Source organism: Pieris brassicae, chromosome 2, assembly GCF_905147105.1.
Source record: "Pieris brassicae chromosome 2, ilPieBrab1.1, whole genome shotgun sequence".
NCBI lineage: Eukaryota > Metazoa > Arthropoda > Insecta > Lepidoptera > Pieridae > Pieris > Pieris brassicae.
In genome coordinates this window covers 694,934-712,239 of record NC_059666.1, presented here as the reverse complement: position 1 = coordinate 712,239, position 17,306 = coordinate 694,934, and the positions used below count along the sequence as shown (strand labels likewise).

Sequence of the window (17,306 nt, the reverse complement as noted above, 5' to 3'; positions counted from 1 at the left end):
CGTTCTTAGTTTAAGCTGTACCTGTATCTGACCATTGAGGTCCTCCTTGGAACAATCGTTCTCCAGCGAGGAGATGACGAGCATCTTCTGCGAGGCTATTCGCGAACAAAGCCGTTGCATCGCGCGCAACGCCTCTGCTTCAGTCACTTGACGACCGCGACGTTCTCCTGGAGATAGATATCAACTATTCACTCTCAGGCTGTGAGAGTTTTAACAAACTTGTGTGTTCCTTTTAAAATGAATGTATTTAGGATGAAGAATAAAGTTTTATCAATTGGTGTCGATTAAAAAATGTATATTACACACTCAAGTTAAATGTTCCATAGAACAACTTGTCTGGAAAAAAGACTCACCTAATCTTCTCCTATATTTAGACCTTTGATGCCTCTCTTCAGGCGAACGTTCCACAGAACTTGACGACTGACCTTCCACTATACGGCTTGGCTGAAAATACATTCATACTTACATTTAAGAACAGACGGAGTTATCATTAAATACAACAAATGTCCACCTGACAACAAAACAACTTTAACATGATATTGTTTCATAATATTTATACCCCAATAAATGAATGTCCCAAAAAAGAGTGTCAAGCGGTGGTCCAGAGATAGGGTCACCCCCATGTATGTTCTACGATTTTTTCGAGTATAGGTTTTATATTTTTTTATTGTTAAATAGGCTAAAATAAAAAGAAAAACAATTGTTTCTCTTCATTACTTTCAAAAATACACCCAAAAATAACCTAAAAACGGAAAACCAATAACTACGTTGAAAATACATGGAATGTATGTTCCCCCCCCCCCCGCATGTATGTTCTAAAGGGACTCTAACTCTGGATCAACTCTAGACAGTGTTTTTTGGGACACCTGTAATATTCAAGTGCTTTGAACTTCTTTAGTTCTTATTCAAGAAGCCTATATTACAATTTAATATTTAAGTAAGTGATAAATCATTATAGGCACAGAAGGCTGATCACCGACTTTCCTATTGCCTACAAATAATCATGAAACAGACACAGACATCTGAGGCCCAGACCTAAAAAGGTTGTAGCGCCATTGATTTATTTTTTATTGATAAATCATTTATCTGACAATTTGTTTACAGAAAGAAATGGAGATTTCAAGGTCAAATTAACTTCTCACCTTATGATAATCCTCAGTACTGGACATGTCGTCGCTATCATCAGCCGTGTGCCCCAAACGAAATCGTGGTAGGGGCTCGGTCTCGCTGGGGAGCGCCGACGCTTCCGTGGTAGAGGGGCTCGGCAGGTCAGATTCCGAAGGAATCGCTTTCGGAGACGAACTCGCCGTGTGGAACGTGTCAGGGGAGGTTATTGACGGGAGAGGGTCCAGACTTAGGCTGAGGCTGAATCAGAGAGAAACTGAGAGATATATCAACGCCTATAACAAAATTTTTGTAAATGACTCATCATTTTGAACCCTAATTAATATTTATTATCTGTAGACGAAATGTTTCAAAAATTATGATGATGACGGTATGTTCCACCTCACCAATGAGATGTGAGAAAATATTTAACAATATTTGAGATATTAAGTATTAACTGTCCTTTGTTTAATGTAAAATTTCAGTTTTATATTATTTATTTTTGTCTATTAATTAATATAATTATGTTTTCAGTTTCATATATATTGTTTATCTATGAAATTATTTAATTAATATAATCATGATTAAGACCTATAAATTAAAGGCTTATAAAGGAAAATATTCAACTTTTTTTTTTGATAAATACCTAAGCCGTCTCGCTCGGTAGTGTTCCCTCTCATCAGCCGACAGCGGTTCGGGAGGATCATCATCTCTGGTCCTCAAGACCAGCTCAGATTTACAACGCTTCACTCCTTCCAAAGGAGAGATGTCGCTGTCACCGTCTTCTAAAGAAATTTTATATCTTTGAAGATATATATATATATATATATATATATATATATGTGGCATATGTAAGAGAACATAGAGGAAGCATTGAATGATGGAGTAACCCACTTCTATCAAAACAAGTTTCTATTTAGTATTTCTTTTTGCATAACGGGGCAAACAGGAAAGCCTCCTGTCTTCTGGTCTGATGTCAAGTGATACCCCGCCATAGACATTGACATTGTCAGAGGGGTTCGCGAGTGCGTTGCTGGCCTTTTAAAAATTTCTACGCTCTTTTCTAGAAGTATATAAGATAGTATAGAATTATATGACGATAATGTGCATCCTACAAGTGCTGATGTTAAAGGATTACCAAAGTTTTTGTCTTTTCCGTATAAAGAATTTACGATGCTCTAGGGTTTTTGCTGATATAGTAATTAAAAAGCATCAAATGGAATACCTTGTTCAGCCAGAGCCCTAGTGATGCCTCTTTCCCTCGCCGCGAGCAAGGCCAACTCAGCCTGAAGCCTCTCCACTTTGACCCTTTGAGCAGCCACTGACGCCACTCTGCCTTGCAACTCTTGTTCCAGAGTTTCTAACTCTTTTTTCTGCAATGTATTTTCTTCAATTACTTTCTTATTTATTGATATATAAAGTCTAAGTACTTCATGAAAAAATAACTAACTCGGTTCATATTTTTCAATGTTAATAATATTTGTGTTAATAACCTTTCTATAAATTCTGGTTGTGACACATTTTCCCCGTTTCCTTAATTTAAATATACATTTAGTTCGTATTTACCACATTTTACAGTTACCTATATAAAGCGTGAACGATGATGATTAGGTTTAAAGAAGGGATTTCAGATTAAAAACATTTATGTCACTTACATGAGAATAAAAATACAGTAACCACCTGTGTCATGACAGATTGGTTGCGCGTTGTTTGATTATTCTCACATAACGCGCTTATATGACCCCATATAACGCGTTATGTATCTATAACGTTCAACTTTTCTCAAAGGGGATTAAAATCGAAACAAAACTATGTTATGAACTAAATAAGTGCGTAAAAATTATTATAAATGTAAAGATATGTTTTATCTGGAGAAAATAATTGTTATACAAGACACTTAGATCTCGTAATATTATAAAGTTTACTGTATATTAAATACATAAAAAGTAAAATGTATCATATTTTTGCCGAAACTGCTGTTTAATGTCCATTATTTTATATCAATTTCAATAAAAAAACATCTACTGACTCAACAAAAATCTTACGACATATTTAATCCGCCCAAAAATATTCATATATCTATTTCTTAACAATTATTCTTTTTAATTTTATTACTAAGCGGATGGCCATAAAATACAAAATACTTACATGTCTTTCAACAGTTTCTTTAATATTATGAGCGGTCTTCGGTTCGCATTGCTGTAGGAGATGCATTAGACACTCCGTCGATGTTTCTGACGCTGGACTCTCAGGGCTCGGGGACAAATTCTGTATAATATAATGTCTTTTCACCAGAAAATATAAAATGTATTGTAGACATCATTTTCATCAGTAACATGTATCCTGATAAGCAAGCAAAACTAAGATAAAATAAATAATTAGTGGGAATTACACGCTGAACAGAGGGAAATTACCATTAAAAAAATATACATTCACATAACAATTCGCGTCGAATTTGATGAAATTATTATTATATATTACAATGAGTTTATAAGCAAGGCCTGTGATTCCCACAGGAAGCGGAAAACATACCTCATCGATCATGTATCCTTGGGAGACGAGTTCCTTGATATGTTTCGCTACAAAGTCTTCCAATTCCCTCCTTTTCCCCCCCAGCCGCCCCTCCAGATCCGTGATGATTACCTCCTCCTTTTCAATCTACGGGGCACGGGATAGCAAAAAAAAAACTATAATAAAATCTGACTTTGGGTCTACAATTTTGTTTGGTACATGCCAATCGTGTGTCAAAACTGCCCAAAATCAGAAGTTCTAATAAAATGATGCAAGTGACAAGCACTAGTCTATGCGTTACTTAGCTAACACTTGTGGGAAAACAAAACAATATAATTGTCTGAGCGCGATTACGATATGGGCTACTAATTGTTTTCGAAACATTTCGAAAGTCATATCGTAATACATTTGATATTGAAACTGACCCTTGATATAAATTTCAAACAACCAGGATTCAAAATACCGTTTAAATAACCATCAAGTAAATAAGAATTTGATACAAATTCGTGGATTGTTTATTTGTTTTTTAATTTATTCTACATTATTATTATGTAATAACAATTAAATGTGTATTATAAAGTTTTTATTACTTTAGTCTATCAGAGAATATTGATATTTTCCACCTCATCATAGAAGATGTGAGGATGTGTTTGAAGTGGCGGCAACACTCTGATTTTGTTTAAGCAGTAATTTGAAATATTAATATTTGCCGTGTCAAATATTAAATATATTTTGTCTATAAATGTACTTACTTGTTTTCTGTTACATATATATTGTTAATGTATGTAAACTGTTTAGTCTTTCTGTATTGACTAAGTGTTTTGTTTTATAATGTGTATGATACCTGTAAGATTACTAGTTAACATGTAATTTATTCAATTTATCGAGTGTCGATTGTATATATAATATGTTAATATATAAAATTATACTTATATCTTGAGTTTCTTAACGCCAATCGTGCGTGATGTAATTCCAAAAACGTTAAAAAAATGAAAGAAGATCTAACCTAACCTCATACATTTAAATAAAATAAAGTTCATTTTTTTATATGATATTGGGGCAAACCAAGCCTTTGGGATGCTCAAAAAGGGCACAATTTCGTGGATGCCTTGCCGGCCTTTAAAACATGATATCATATGTACTTATACTTAACATACTACAGTAAAAATATTGCTTAAATTAAACTCATTACTTTTACACACGCGATCTTAATATCGAAAACCATTAGTAACACAATTACAGCTGTGGCATAAGGCAATAAATAAAAAGTGTTCAATACAATGCACGAATTACAATACGAAAAAAACATTTCCGTATTATGCAAAAATCTACACACACATACTATATCAAGCACATATACTAACTGGTGAGCGTGACGTGGGAATGTACGAAAAAAGACGAACACGCAACGACAACGTCCTGGCCAATCACAGACACGCAACACGATACGTCTATTCGTTTGACCAATCACAATTGAACGAATCGCTCTTTCGTTTTATAATTAACCATTTAAACGATAACTCATAATAAGCAGTAAGTACAGCAGCGTTAGCCTACTGGCTACAGGGACTCACATCCTTGAGGTCGTAAGTTCGATCCCTGGCTGTGCATTAATGGACTTTTTATGTTTTAATTTAACGTTTGCTCGAACGGTGAAGGAAATCGGCTTGGCTTAGACTCCATAAGTCGACGGCAGGCACAGGGTGTTCACCTACTTGCCTATTAGATCGACTAGAAATTAACTTCAGTAACTCATATATAAGGAAACACACACGCTGCATTTTAATTAAAATATTTTAACCATCATATTCTAAAATATTAACTGTTTTTAATTAACCTATTGAAAAATAAAAGTTAAATACTACAAATTAGGTACCTGCGCACGCGCAGCGCGTCCTGCGGCGGCGTGTCTATGAACACGCGCGTTTAACTCTCTCTGCCGACATCTCAACGCACGTCTACGTAACGTCCACCCGCGTTCTAACGCTCGCCAATCACCTGATAAACGCCTACACGCCGCTGCATATTCACGCTCCATTGCTGAACGTTCCTATTCAAGGCATTGGTGTTATAACCCTTGATCTTCTCTGATCTCATCTGATGTTAGGTGATATAAGTCCATGGATACTCTCAATGCCAGAGAGCTCGCGAGTGGGTTGTCGTACATTTATGAATTAGAAGGATTTTTTTTAAAGGCCCCTTAGTCGAATTGGTTCACAAATACTTAAATGGGCAGCTGGTTCCACATAGTGGAACTACAGGGGTCGAGGTGATGCAAATGTGACGTCATTGCGGTTGTTAAAAGTCAAAATGTTATTCAAATAGTTACACTAACACTTGGGGCTAAAAATAGTTCCAAAATAATTACACAAAATTCGATAAAATTTAGTATCACATCTTTACCTCATCGAGTTGTTTTTGGGCTTTAAGCAGCTCCTCCCGTTCGGCATGCCACCGTCTCTGTCTCTCCTGCTGTTGTAGCACGAATTGCTGTCTCTCTCTTTCCAGCTCTGCTCGCTGGGCCGATATACGCTCACAGCGGATCTCACTTTCCAAGTCACTACAATATCATGCAGATTTAACGAGGAGTTATTTTAATATACAAATCAGCTACTTGATATTTACCATACATAGAACTATATACTTAAGGAAAAATATGTGTTAATTTATTTTCTAAAGTCAACCTTCTGAACGTTTACAACCGAAGTAAGAAATGTCTAGAATGGAACCTAAAAGTCAAGTCAAGAAAAGAGCGGTCCAATTCCGAAAAGGCCAGCAACGCACTTGCGAGCCTTCTGGCAGTGTGAGTGTCCATGGGCGGTATCACTTAACATCGGGTAATCCTTTTGCCTGTTTGCCCCCTTCACTATAACAAATAATACTAAAACATTTTTCTAGATATTTTCTATTGTCTGAAAAATATTGTTGTAATACCGTTACTCACGATAGTGTATTATTGAGATTTTCAGTACTAGCTGCCAGATCGGTGGTGGACCACGAAAGAAGAGACAGCCTGGAGAGATTCATCATAGAAGCGCTGCCCTCTTGGCGAAGTTTTGCTGCTTCTGCTGGGTCGTTGTAGCGGAACATGTTCGTACGACCCAGGAGCAGGATGCAACCTAAGAAAAAATATTAAGTTACTGAACTAATAATTTTAACGTATAACTAAATATCAATTTTATTTAAATATCGCTGATAAAGCGGTGTTGAGTTTAAGGAATTATAAGAAAATATGACGTATGTTGTCAGTTATGGTACTAAATTAAATATATAGAATCTATCGACTTTATGGTACTAAATTGAAAATATAGAATCTATCGACTTTATGGTACTAAATTAAAAATATAGAATCTATCGACTTTATGGTACTAAATTAAAAATATAGAATCTATCGACTTTATGGTACTAAATTGAAAATATAGAATCTATCGACTTTATGGTACTAAATTAAAAATATAGAATCTATCGACTTTATGGTACTAAATTAAAAATATAGAATCTATCGACTTTATGGTACTAAATTGAAAATATAGAATCTATCGACTTTATGGTACTAAATTAAAAATAAAGAATCTATATACTTTATGGTACTAAATTAAAAACATAGAATCTATCGACTTTATGGTACTAAATTAAAAATATAGAATCTATCGACTTTATGGTACTAAATTGAAAATATAGAATCTATCGACTTTATGGTACTAAATTAAAAATAAAGAATCTATATACTTTATGGTACTAAATTAAAAATATAGAATCTATCGACTTTATGGTACTAAATTAAAAATATAGAATCTATCGACTTTATGGTACTAAATTAAAAATATAGAATCTATCGACTTTATGGTACTAAATTGAAAATATAGAATCTATCGACTTTATGGTACTAAATTAAAAATATAGAATCTATCGACTTTATGGTACTAAATTAAAAATATAGAATCTATCGACTTTATGGTACTAAATTGAAAATATAGAATCTATCGACTTTATGGTACTAAATTAAAAATAAAGAATCTATATACTTTATGGTACTAAATTAAAAATATAGAATCTATCGACTTTATGGTACTAAATTGAAAATATAGAATCTATCGACTTTATGGTACTAAATTAAAAATAAAGAATCTATAGACTTTATGGTACTAAATTGAAAATATAGAATCTATCGACTTTATGGTACTAAATTGAAAATATAGAATCTATCGACTTTATGGTACTAAATTAAAAATATAGCATCTATCGACTTTATGGTACTAAATTAAAAATATAGAATCTATCGACTTTATGGTACTAAATTGAAAATATAGAATCTATCGACTTTATGGTACTAAATTAAAAATAAAGAATCTATATACTTTATGGTACTAAATTAAAAATATAGAATCTATCGACTTTATGGTACTAAATTGAAAATATAGAATCTATCGACTTTATGGTACTAAATTAAAAATAAAGAATCTATAGACTTTATGGTACTAAATTGAAAATATAGAATCTATCGACTTTATGGTACTAAATTGAAAATATAGAATCTATCGACTTTATGGTACTAAATTGAAAATATAGAATCTATCGACTTTATGGTACTAAATTAAAAATAAAGAATCTATAGACTTTATGGTACTAAATTAAAAATATAGCATCTATCGACTTTATGGTACTAAATTAAAAATATAGAATCTATCGACTTTAAGGTACTAAATTAAAAATATAGAATCTATCGACTTTATGGTACTAAATTAAAAATATAGAATCTATCGACTTTATGGTACTAAATTAAAAATATAGAATCTATCGACTTTATGGTACTAAATTAAAAACATAGAATCTATCGACTTTATGGTACTAAATTAAAAATATAGAATCTATCGACTTTATGGTACTAAATTAAAAATATAGAATCGATCGACTTTATGGTACTAAATTAAAAATATAGAATCTATCGAATTTATGGTACTAAATTAAAAACATAGACTCTATCGACTTTATGGTACTAAATTAAAAATATAGAATCTATCGACTTTATGGTACTTAATTAAAAACATAGAATCTATCGACTTTATGGTACTAAATTAAAAATATAGAATCTATCGACTTTTTGGTACTAAATTAAAAATATAGAATCTATCGACTTTATGGTACTAAATTAAAAATATAGAATCTATCGACTTTATGGTACTAAATTAAAAATATAGAATCTATCGACTTTATGGTACTAAATTAAAATATAGAATCTATCGACTTTATGGTACTTAATTAAAAACATAGAATCTATCGACTTTATGGTACTAAATTAAAAATATAGAATCTATCGACTTTATGGTACTAAATTAAAAATATAGAATCTATCGACTTTATGGTACTAAATTAAAAATATAGAATCTATCGACTTTATGGTACTAAATTAAAAATATAGAATCTATCGACTTTTTGGTACTTAATTAAAAATATAGAATCTACCGACTTTATGGTACTAAATTAAAAATATAGAATCAATCGACTTTTTGGTACTTAATTAAAAATATAGAATCTACCGACTTTATGGTACTAAATTAAAAATATAGAATCTATCGACTTTTTGGTACTTAATTAAAAATATAGAATCTACCGACTTTATGGTACTAAATTAAAAATATAGAATCTATCGACTTTTTGGTACTTAATTAAAAATATAGAATCTACCGACTTTATGGTACTAAATTAAAAATATAGAATCTATCGACTTTTTGGTACTTAATTAAAAATATAGAATCTACCGACTTTATGGTACTAAATTAAAAATATAGAATCTATCGACTTTTTGGTACTTAATTAAAAATATAGAATCTACCGACTTTATGGTACTAAATTAAAAATATAGAATCTATCGACTTTTTGGTACTTTAATTAAAAATATAGAATCTACCGACTTTATGGTACTAAATTAAATCTGTTTTAAAGAATGCATTGTTAAGTGCTTAACTCAAACCTAATCCGCTGCTTTGCTAGTATTTTCTTTTTACCTTTTTTATGCTTGACAAAAAACTTCAGGTATTTTAATTGTATTTTTTTGTAACATAAAGTAAGATTTATAAGATAAAAGAGTTTATAACATGGTGTATCTTTGATGGTGGATGTGTGATTGAGTACTTTGTATGATGTGGTAAACATTAATAAATAATATATCTACAGTACAAGTTACAAGCTATCATTTCTTAAATATATGACAATTATGCGGATTATATGATTAGAGAAACAAAGAGGTGCCTGAACACCTGGGTTGGAAATCCAGACGGAATTTAGAAAATGCTGCTGCTGGGACGACAGTTTTAATGTTCTATAAGAGGTCACTATTTTGATCTTTACCAACTAATTTTAATACTAAAATTCCTGTTATTGTCAGAAAAAGATACTACTAATCTAAAAAAAAAATACCTTGGCTAAGCTTAGCCGGTTTATCCAATAACACAGTGTTGAGCCAGCACTGAGCACCAGACGCTGGCTCGATTGTGGCGACACCTTCGTGGAGTGTCACCTTACAGTGCAATGGCAACACCCCCGCCCCACTCAGCACTATATCCGGAGTTGGGCTGAACTCTTCACTTCCTATTACTGTTTCTCCTTCCTACAAAATATTAATTTTAGTTTTATAGAGCAAATAAGTTCTTAGAGGGTTTCCTCATAATAAATATGGCCAGATAACTTGTCGATAATATCAAAGTGTTATTTTATTTCATTAAAAGTATATTAGCAAATAAATAGCTAAGGCACATTACAGCTAGTATGAATTTAGATAAATCTGTTGAACGTATTAAACACGTTTTATTTAAATTTTATAAATCGTACACGTATGTAAATCAAATCTTAAAGCATCTACTTATAAATCCAAATATAAATACTGTCTACAGCTGTGATAATTTTGACATTCAACACCTTTTATCTTCAGTCACCGTGACCTCGCACGCTGTAAAGCACGAAGCGTCGAAAAAATTTAAATTTAAAATTATGTAAATAACTATAAGTTTATCCGTCCTTCAATCCCTTTAAAAAGTGTTTTCTTAATGTGTAGAAGCTATGTTAACAAAAGACAATAAAACTTAAAATATCTATACCTTAAGATGGTACAAGGTAACACCAGTAGATAGGAGATTATCATCAATGCCAACAAGATGAGGCATATCCGAATCCAAAACCACGCCCAATCCGCTTTTCCGTAGACCCAAAGCCTTTTGTTCGTGCAGAATTTGTTGCGTTTCTCGCCATTTTTCCGTCCACTTCTCGGTCAATACTTTCTCTTGTGCCTCCTTCCGCTGGAGCGTGGCTAAAACTCCCGCTTCGGTCTCTACAGGTACCTGCGTATACCAAGCTTTATTAGAAACGTATACGTAGCACGCGCAACGTATACGTACGTACGTATATACGTTAACGCTAAATATAAAATAATATTCAAAACATCGTAGTACTATAATGCGAAATCATTTTATTGTAAAATGATGAATCATATTCAATGAGTACGAAGTATATTAACTTATTTAGTACTTTGACCCAAATTCTAATAGTAAATAACTGACGCATACAAGTATAATATGTAAAAATATAATTAACTTAAGTTCCCTATACAATCTAAGACATTTTTTAAAAAGCTTTACGTTATAAAATATAAACAAAACTTACTAACAAAATGTAAACAATACCGCACACTTAAAGCCAATAGGAGCCCTTTAGTTTTTACCACACTCATACATTGTAATTTAATATTCACTTTCCTATAATGTGGAATAAGCGTCACTTAGATTTACGAACTCTTCAATACGTCAGTTAGTTTTTTGTTAATCCCTAATGTTATCTTAGTTATAAGCTCCTGTTTAAAACAATAAAGCCAGTTGTTATCCAGCTTCGAACAAAGTGATTAATTTAACATATATCTGAACAGATATATCATTATTATCCTGTAGTTTACCATTTTGTTAACAAAATTAAAGCGAAGTTAAATTTTGTATAGCGCAGCTCGAACATACAACGAATAATAACCTTGAATGGTTTAAGCTACCGCGGAATATGGTTAAAAAAAATTATGAATATCCATAACCCAAAATAACCTGCATCATGAGCACACTCTACATACACACTCTCACGTACATACCACCACTTTTACTCATCACACAACACATCCAAATTGGGTAATACTCAGTTAAATGTATTTAATAATTTTTATGTTTTTTTTTTCATTCTTCCTTTTCCTTATATTCCATCTTTGGCTATATATTTTTTTTTATATATAATTTATCGAGATAAATAAATATCTACCGTATTGTGCGATATCTGCGCGCGCAGTTTCTCAATTTCCTCTCTGAGTTCCCTGATAAGTTTGACATTCGGATCCTCGTTGATTGTCGGTTTATTGATGATGTTCTTGGCTCTATTAGCGTAACGAAGAGTGGACAGTGTCTCCCCGTAGTTACAATCAGCAGGCGATATCTAAAGGGAAAATTAGTTTTGTTATTAAAATAATATTATTATTGGATCCCCAAAAAAAAACAATCAACCTGTGGCGCTACAACCTTTCAAGTCTGGGCCTCAGATTGTATCTGTTCTGTGTTAATATCTAACAACAGGATGGCCGTCGTCATTTTTGAGTCTACATCATGCTGGTTTCCTGACGATGTTCTCCTTCGACGTGCTAGACAGAACTAAATGCGCACAAAGCCAGATAGCCCATTGGCACAGCCGGAGAACGAACCTACGCCCCTTATCTAAGCGACTGTACATTCATTTCGGTTATATTATATTAAGACCCTATCCCAGCACATTTTTCTGTGTTAGTGACTCGGGGTGGACTGCGGTGCGCAAGCGAGAGCTGAAGCGAATAACAATTGGCTATGCAAACCATTAAATAAATAATATTTTATCAATTTTTTTTCTGAAATGAATTACTTGAATTTAAAAATCATGTTCTATATACATTAATAAAAATGAATGTTTGGATTTTTTTTCAATCGAGCGAAGTTATTTAAATCGTGTATCGATCTTTCAATATAATCATAAACTACTACCATATATTTTTTCCATTCGCCATACTTCAAGAAACGATGACAACAAATGGAAAAAGCAATATGCTTTTTTGCAGTTTGGCGACCATATAGGCGCCTTAATACGCCTTAATACCTATATACGTAACAACTTTGATCACGAAAAATGTCGACTGGTGTAAATAATGTCACATGCAATACGAAATACGGGTGGACCTTAAGACCTTGACGTCCGTCGTTCCACGACTGTGCGTTTTATAAGGCAGACTTTGCCGCTGCCCAATGAATTGAATTTCCGAACCAATTTAACTTAGTTCCTTCAGGAAATGAGCGTACCAATTGCCTCTGGCATTGAAAGTGTCCATGGGCGGCGGTATCACTTAACATCATGAGTTGTGCCTCCTGCCCCTATACTAAAGTTAATTCGGATCATAGTTAACATAGAACAGACAGCTGCAAACCACATTTCATAAAACTAAACATTATCACTCTACCCTCATTATACATATTGGAAATCTGTAAATTTGCCCATACACACAAAGAATTTTACACCACACGCGAAGACATACAGACAATATATACACTTCGACACAAAAAACGCCTAAACCTACCATCTTCCCGATTACAAATACATGCATCAAGCCCACTAGTCATGTCAATCAAAATTTATAATAAACTACCTGAGACACTAAGAAATGAAAAAAAGATACATATATTTACAAACAAACTAAAAAAACTTCTTATACGTAAATGTTATTATAGCGTTAATGAGTACCTAGAAGATAAAAATATAGCTTAATTTCATGATTATTAATCCCTAAATATTCAAAATTAAATAAATAAAAAATATGTTATTCTATGTAATTGGTACTAGCCTGGAGTGTGAAGTTTTATGTGCTATTAATTATGTTATATAGGTTTTGTTTGGTTTTGCTGTGCCCTAACAGGGTCCATAATATTGTACCTAACTTTAAGCCTCATAAACATCTTTTGTAACGTTATGGAATGCAAATAAATACATGAATACCTGTTCTATGAAAAAAAAACCGCTGAAATAATTTTAATTAAATTTTTTTTCGCTTTTAATTACGTGAAAAGTAAATGTACTCTATAATTATAAAAAATAACTAATAAATAAAGATTATACTCACAGCTGCAATCATTATTGTCTTAGAATTTCCACCTAAAGAATCTTTAAGTAACCAAGTAAGGACGGAGTCGCGGTATGGAATGAACACCTTTTTCTTTGGTGTCCGATCTGTAAAAAAATGTATACAATATTGGCAAAAAAAATAATAATAGGACCAAAATATATAATCATGGGACATGTAGACAAAAGAACCAAGATTCTTGATGAACTCTTAATCAGATGGCGAAAGAAAACCCAGTAGACCATAAATCAAATGTGTCCATAATTGGACACAAGACGCCTGTCTGTGATGATCAATACAGGCAACTGTCCATTTATTAAAGGACTTTTTAGGCATTTTTATACCATTTCTCCTTTCGAATATATTATCAGATTTATTTGATTTTAATGTAGTAGTTTTTTTTTTTAAAGAGTTTTACTTTCAAACAAATATGCCTTATTGAAACAAATTATTTGACTTCGACTTATAAATCACACCAAAGTCAAATTAAATAAAATACCAATCGTTTGCTTGTGAATATTAAAATTACTTTATATCTAACTAAAGATTATATTGAAGATCAATCACGAATAATTTTTCAGGTAGTTGAACCTGCGCAATCTGGTCCTTCGATTTTTTTATGATCATTTGTCAAATAAGTTGATCAGCCTCCTGCGCCTGACATTCGCCGTTTACTTTTTGGGTCTCAGGCAAGGCGGTTTCCTCACGGTGCTTTCATTCAAGTTCGAGCAATGGTTAAATGCACACATAGGTAGAAAGTCCATTGGTGCAAAGCCGGAGATCGAATCTACTCTCAGGGCTGAGAGTTGGACACTGAAGCCACTAGGCCAACGCTGCTCTGCAAGATCCCTAAGCCTTCTGGCAATGTCTGTGGAGCCTTCTGCCCGTTTGCAAAAACCTAGTATAATATGGATGACTTACTATCGACGGGTTGGCTGGACTCGGCTAATGCAGAAATGACAGAGCCAAGCGTGACGAGGGATTTGTTAATGTGGGCACCTTCGACCAACCGTTGGCCAGTCGCACCTGTGGCATCCGCCCTCTCACTATAAAACAATGGACAATGACGACAATGAAAAACTTTCAAATATAATAACCAGGTGTGTACACTGTATCATAAAAACATTGGGAAATGAAAATTTAACGTTAGAATATTTTAGTATTGAATCGACATAAGGATCTCATTTGTCTAAGATCATTAATTTTTTGTGATAATATTTATATTAATGGATAATATTTATGGCCTGGTTTGTCTATTGCTTTTAATGTTTAAGTTATTTTCTCTTTGTCATCGTAATGATTCCCCATAAATGTTGTGCACACTCGTTATATCAATAACAGACATGTATCGTGAAGAACATGCATGTATCGTTTTGTTATATGTCGTGTTTAAGTGTTTGTATGTTTGTTGTTTCGTTAGTGTGCCTTTTAAAATAAATAAATTAACAATAAATACCTTCCCGCTAAATCTACAAGATGCACTTTAGAAACTGTCTCGCTGGGCATATTATTGTGACGAAGGTAGCTCGCTTGTACGAACGTGATCGTAAATATTGCGTGCGAACGAGACGACACGTCATTCATCTGCGTAGACGCCGTGGTGCGCTGTAAGTTGCCTCTGTGCATGCATTCCTGTTAAAAGATTACAAGGTTTATACCTAACAGAAATTTGAGATTGACAATACCAACATTAATGGTTTATTTTTTAATAGCAAAATAAATCATTCAAAAGATCAGTGAACTCGTAAACTGAACTATTGTTATTGTCAAAACGGGTTACATATGAGACATTTAGACATAATATTTATTACTAACAAAACACACACAGAGAAACACATAAAATAATAATAATAGAGATTTTTTTAAAGAAAAAGGTTTAATTGTGTAATGCGTGTGTGCACGTCATTTCAAGTGAAGCGGACAAAGAAAAAACATGTTATAATGATAAATACCTCTATTGAATGAACGCAAATACGTAACATTTTTTACGATGTTTATTTTTCAAGTTATGGTCATTCAAAAATAATGCTTATTGAAATTCCGATTTTTGGAGTACATTTTTTTAGTGAGTTTTTTTTTTAATATCACGTTTTGCAATTAGTTTAGATTAGAACATAAATTTTGAAGACAAAAAAATAATTGACCTCCAAAACAGGAAGTAAAAATTTAAAATGAGGTTTTCAAAAAGTTCGATCAAGTTTTTTTTTTTTAATTTTATTATAGTTATAAGTTTAGAAGATAATTGAGTTAATGTACATGTCCGCTTCACGCGTAATGCCCCATATTATATATTCATAAATAGGAGTATCACAGAGTAAGAAAAGATCATGCATACAAAAGAAAAACAGTGGATTATCATTATAAAATAATGTAATCCAGCGATTAAAATGCTGTTAATTGTGGTTTTATTACATTTAAACGACAATAAATCATACAAACCTGTATATCATCATAATCAGACACCAAGTGCTTGGACAGATCCTGTACATATGGTCCCAATTTTGGATGCTCCCGTACCCTCAAAGAGTGCCCTGCATCAGTCGATAGCAGATCCTTTACCCGTTCATTATAGATTTCGAGGTAGCTGACTTCTGTACGATACGATGCACCGGATTCCTTGCCTGCTGCGACTCGAGAGAATAGTTGCCTGCATATTCGAGGTATTAGGCCTTGCGAGTCCTAAAAGTTAAAAAAAAAAACAGACATCATTATTGATGTTGGCAGACGACACATTTCGGATGATTTAATTGGCAAAATTCTAATATAATACCAATAGAATGTATAAATTATAAACCTGTTAAAATTTTATAGTAGAATATTAATTATGCAGATTTCTATATAAAAACTTTAAGATTCGAGTTTAATGGAACTAAATAAAATCGTGTTTGCGTTTTTTTTCGCCCAAAGCAAGCAAAGGTCTATATCTACAAACATTTTTTTACGAACTTTTGCGTAGTTTTGGGCTAGTGGCTGACTCTCATGGCTGAGGTCGTGGGTTTGATCCCCGGCAGTGCACCAATGGACTTTCTGTCCATGTGCGCATTTAACATTCGCTCGAACGGTGTAGGAAAACATCACGAAGCCGATCGCAAAACACATATAGAAATATGATGCAAAAAATATGCTGAAAATTTATTTTAATTTAATTTTCAGTCGTAACGGCTTCCTTACTACAGTATTTAATCGGAAAACGATACGTTAAGTTACATTCTTTTATTGTTACTCGTTATATATTTGGCATTAAAATCATGTATTGCTTTGTAATATTTCACAAAGTTTTGCACACAGCTCTTAATATTGTGTCTGGGAGGAGCTAAACCAGACGCACACATTGTACAAATATTTATAAACGTCTTAGTATCTTTAAAAACGTTTTTACTCTGCTAGAAAATAGCTTAAAATACTTTAGAAAAATTACATAATTTATAGAAAATTATTATTACTTCTTTTATTGATGCTCTAACACGTCGCTGGTAGGTACTATTAACATAGTGTTTCAGAAAAAGGCTATTATTATATGTACGAGCCA

At 32.7% G+C, this 17,306-nt stretch overlaps 1 protein-coding gene across 3 annotated transcripts in view; it reads right to left on the bottom strand.

Annotated features, from left to right (window-relative positions):
* Positions 1–17,306, bottom strand: part of LOC123718520 (kinesin-like protein Klp98A) — a 33,325-nt gene that overhangs the window by 9,521 nt on the left and 6,498 nt on the right. Inside the window, exons 5-21 of one of the 3 annotated variants that reach the window (XM_045675111.1) lie at positions 16,217–16,456; positions 15,234–15,409; positions 14,699–14,823; positions 13,778–13,884; positions 11,905–12,075; positions 10,710–10,949; positions 10,033–10,222; positions 6,560–6,734; positions 6,019–6,175; positions 5,492–5,665; positions 3,637–3,762; positions 3,253–3,372; positions 2,330–2,477; positions 1,751–1,889; positions 1,143–1,365; positions 354–444; positions 22–167 (exon numbers count right to left, since the gene is read on the bottom strand). In XM_045675111.1, coding sequence (XP_045531067.1) covers positions 22–167; positions 354–444; positions 1,143–1,365; positions 1,751–1,889; positions 2,330–2,477; positions 3,253–3,372; positions 3,637–3,762; positions 5,492–5,665; positions 6,019–6,175; positions 6,560–6,734; positions 10,033–10,222; positions 10,710–10,949; positions 11,905–12,075; positions 13,778–13,884; positions 14,699–14,823; positions 15,234–15,409; positions 16,217–16,456 — 2,748 coding nt within the window. The remainder of the gene's footprint in view (positions 1–21; positions 168–353; positions 445–1,142; positions 1,366–1,750; positions 1,890–2,329; positions 2,478–3,252; positions 3,373–3,636; positions 3,763–5,491; positions 5,666–6,018; positions 6,176–6,559; positions 6,735–10,032; positions 10,223–10,709; positions 10,950–11,904; positions 12,076–13,777; positions 13,885–14,698; positions 14,824–15,233; positions 15,410–16,216; positions 16,457–17,306) is intronic. The other 2 variants (XM_045675119.1, XM_045675129.1) reach the window with 2 other exon arrangements.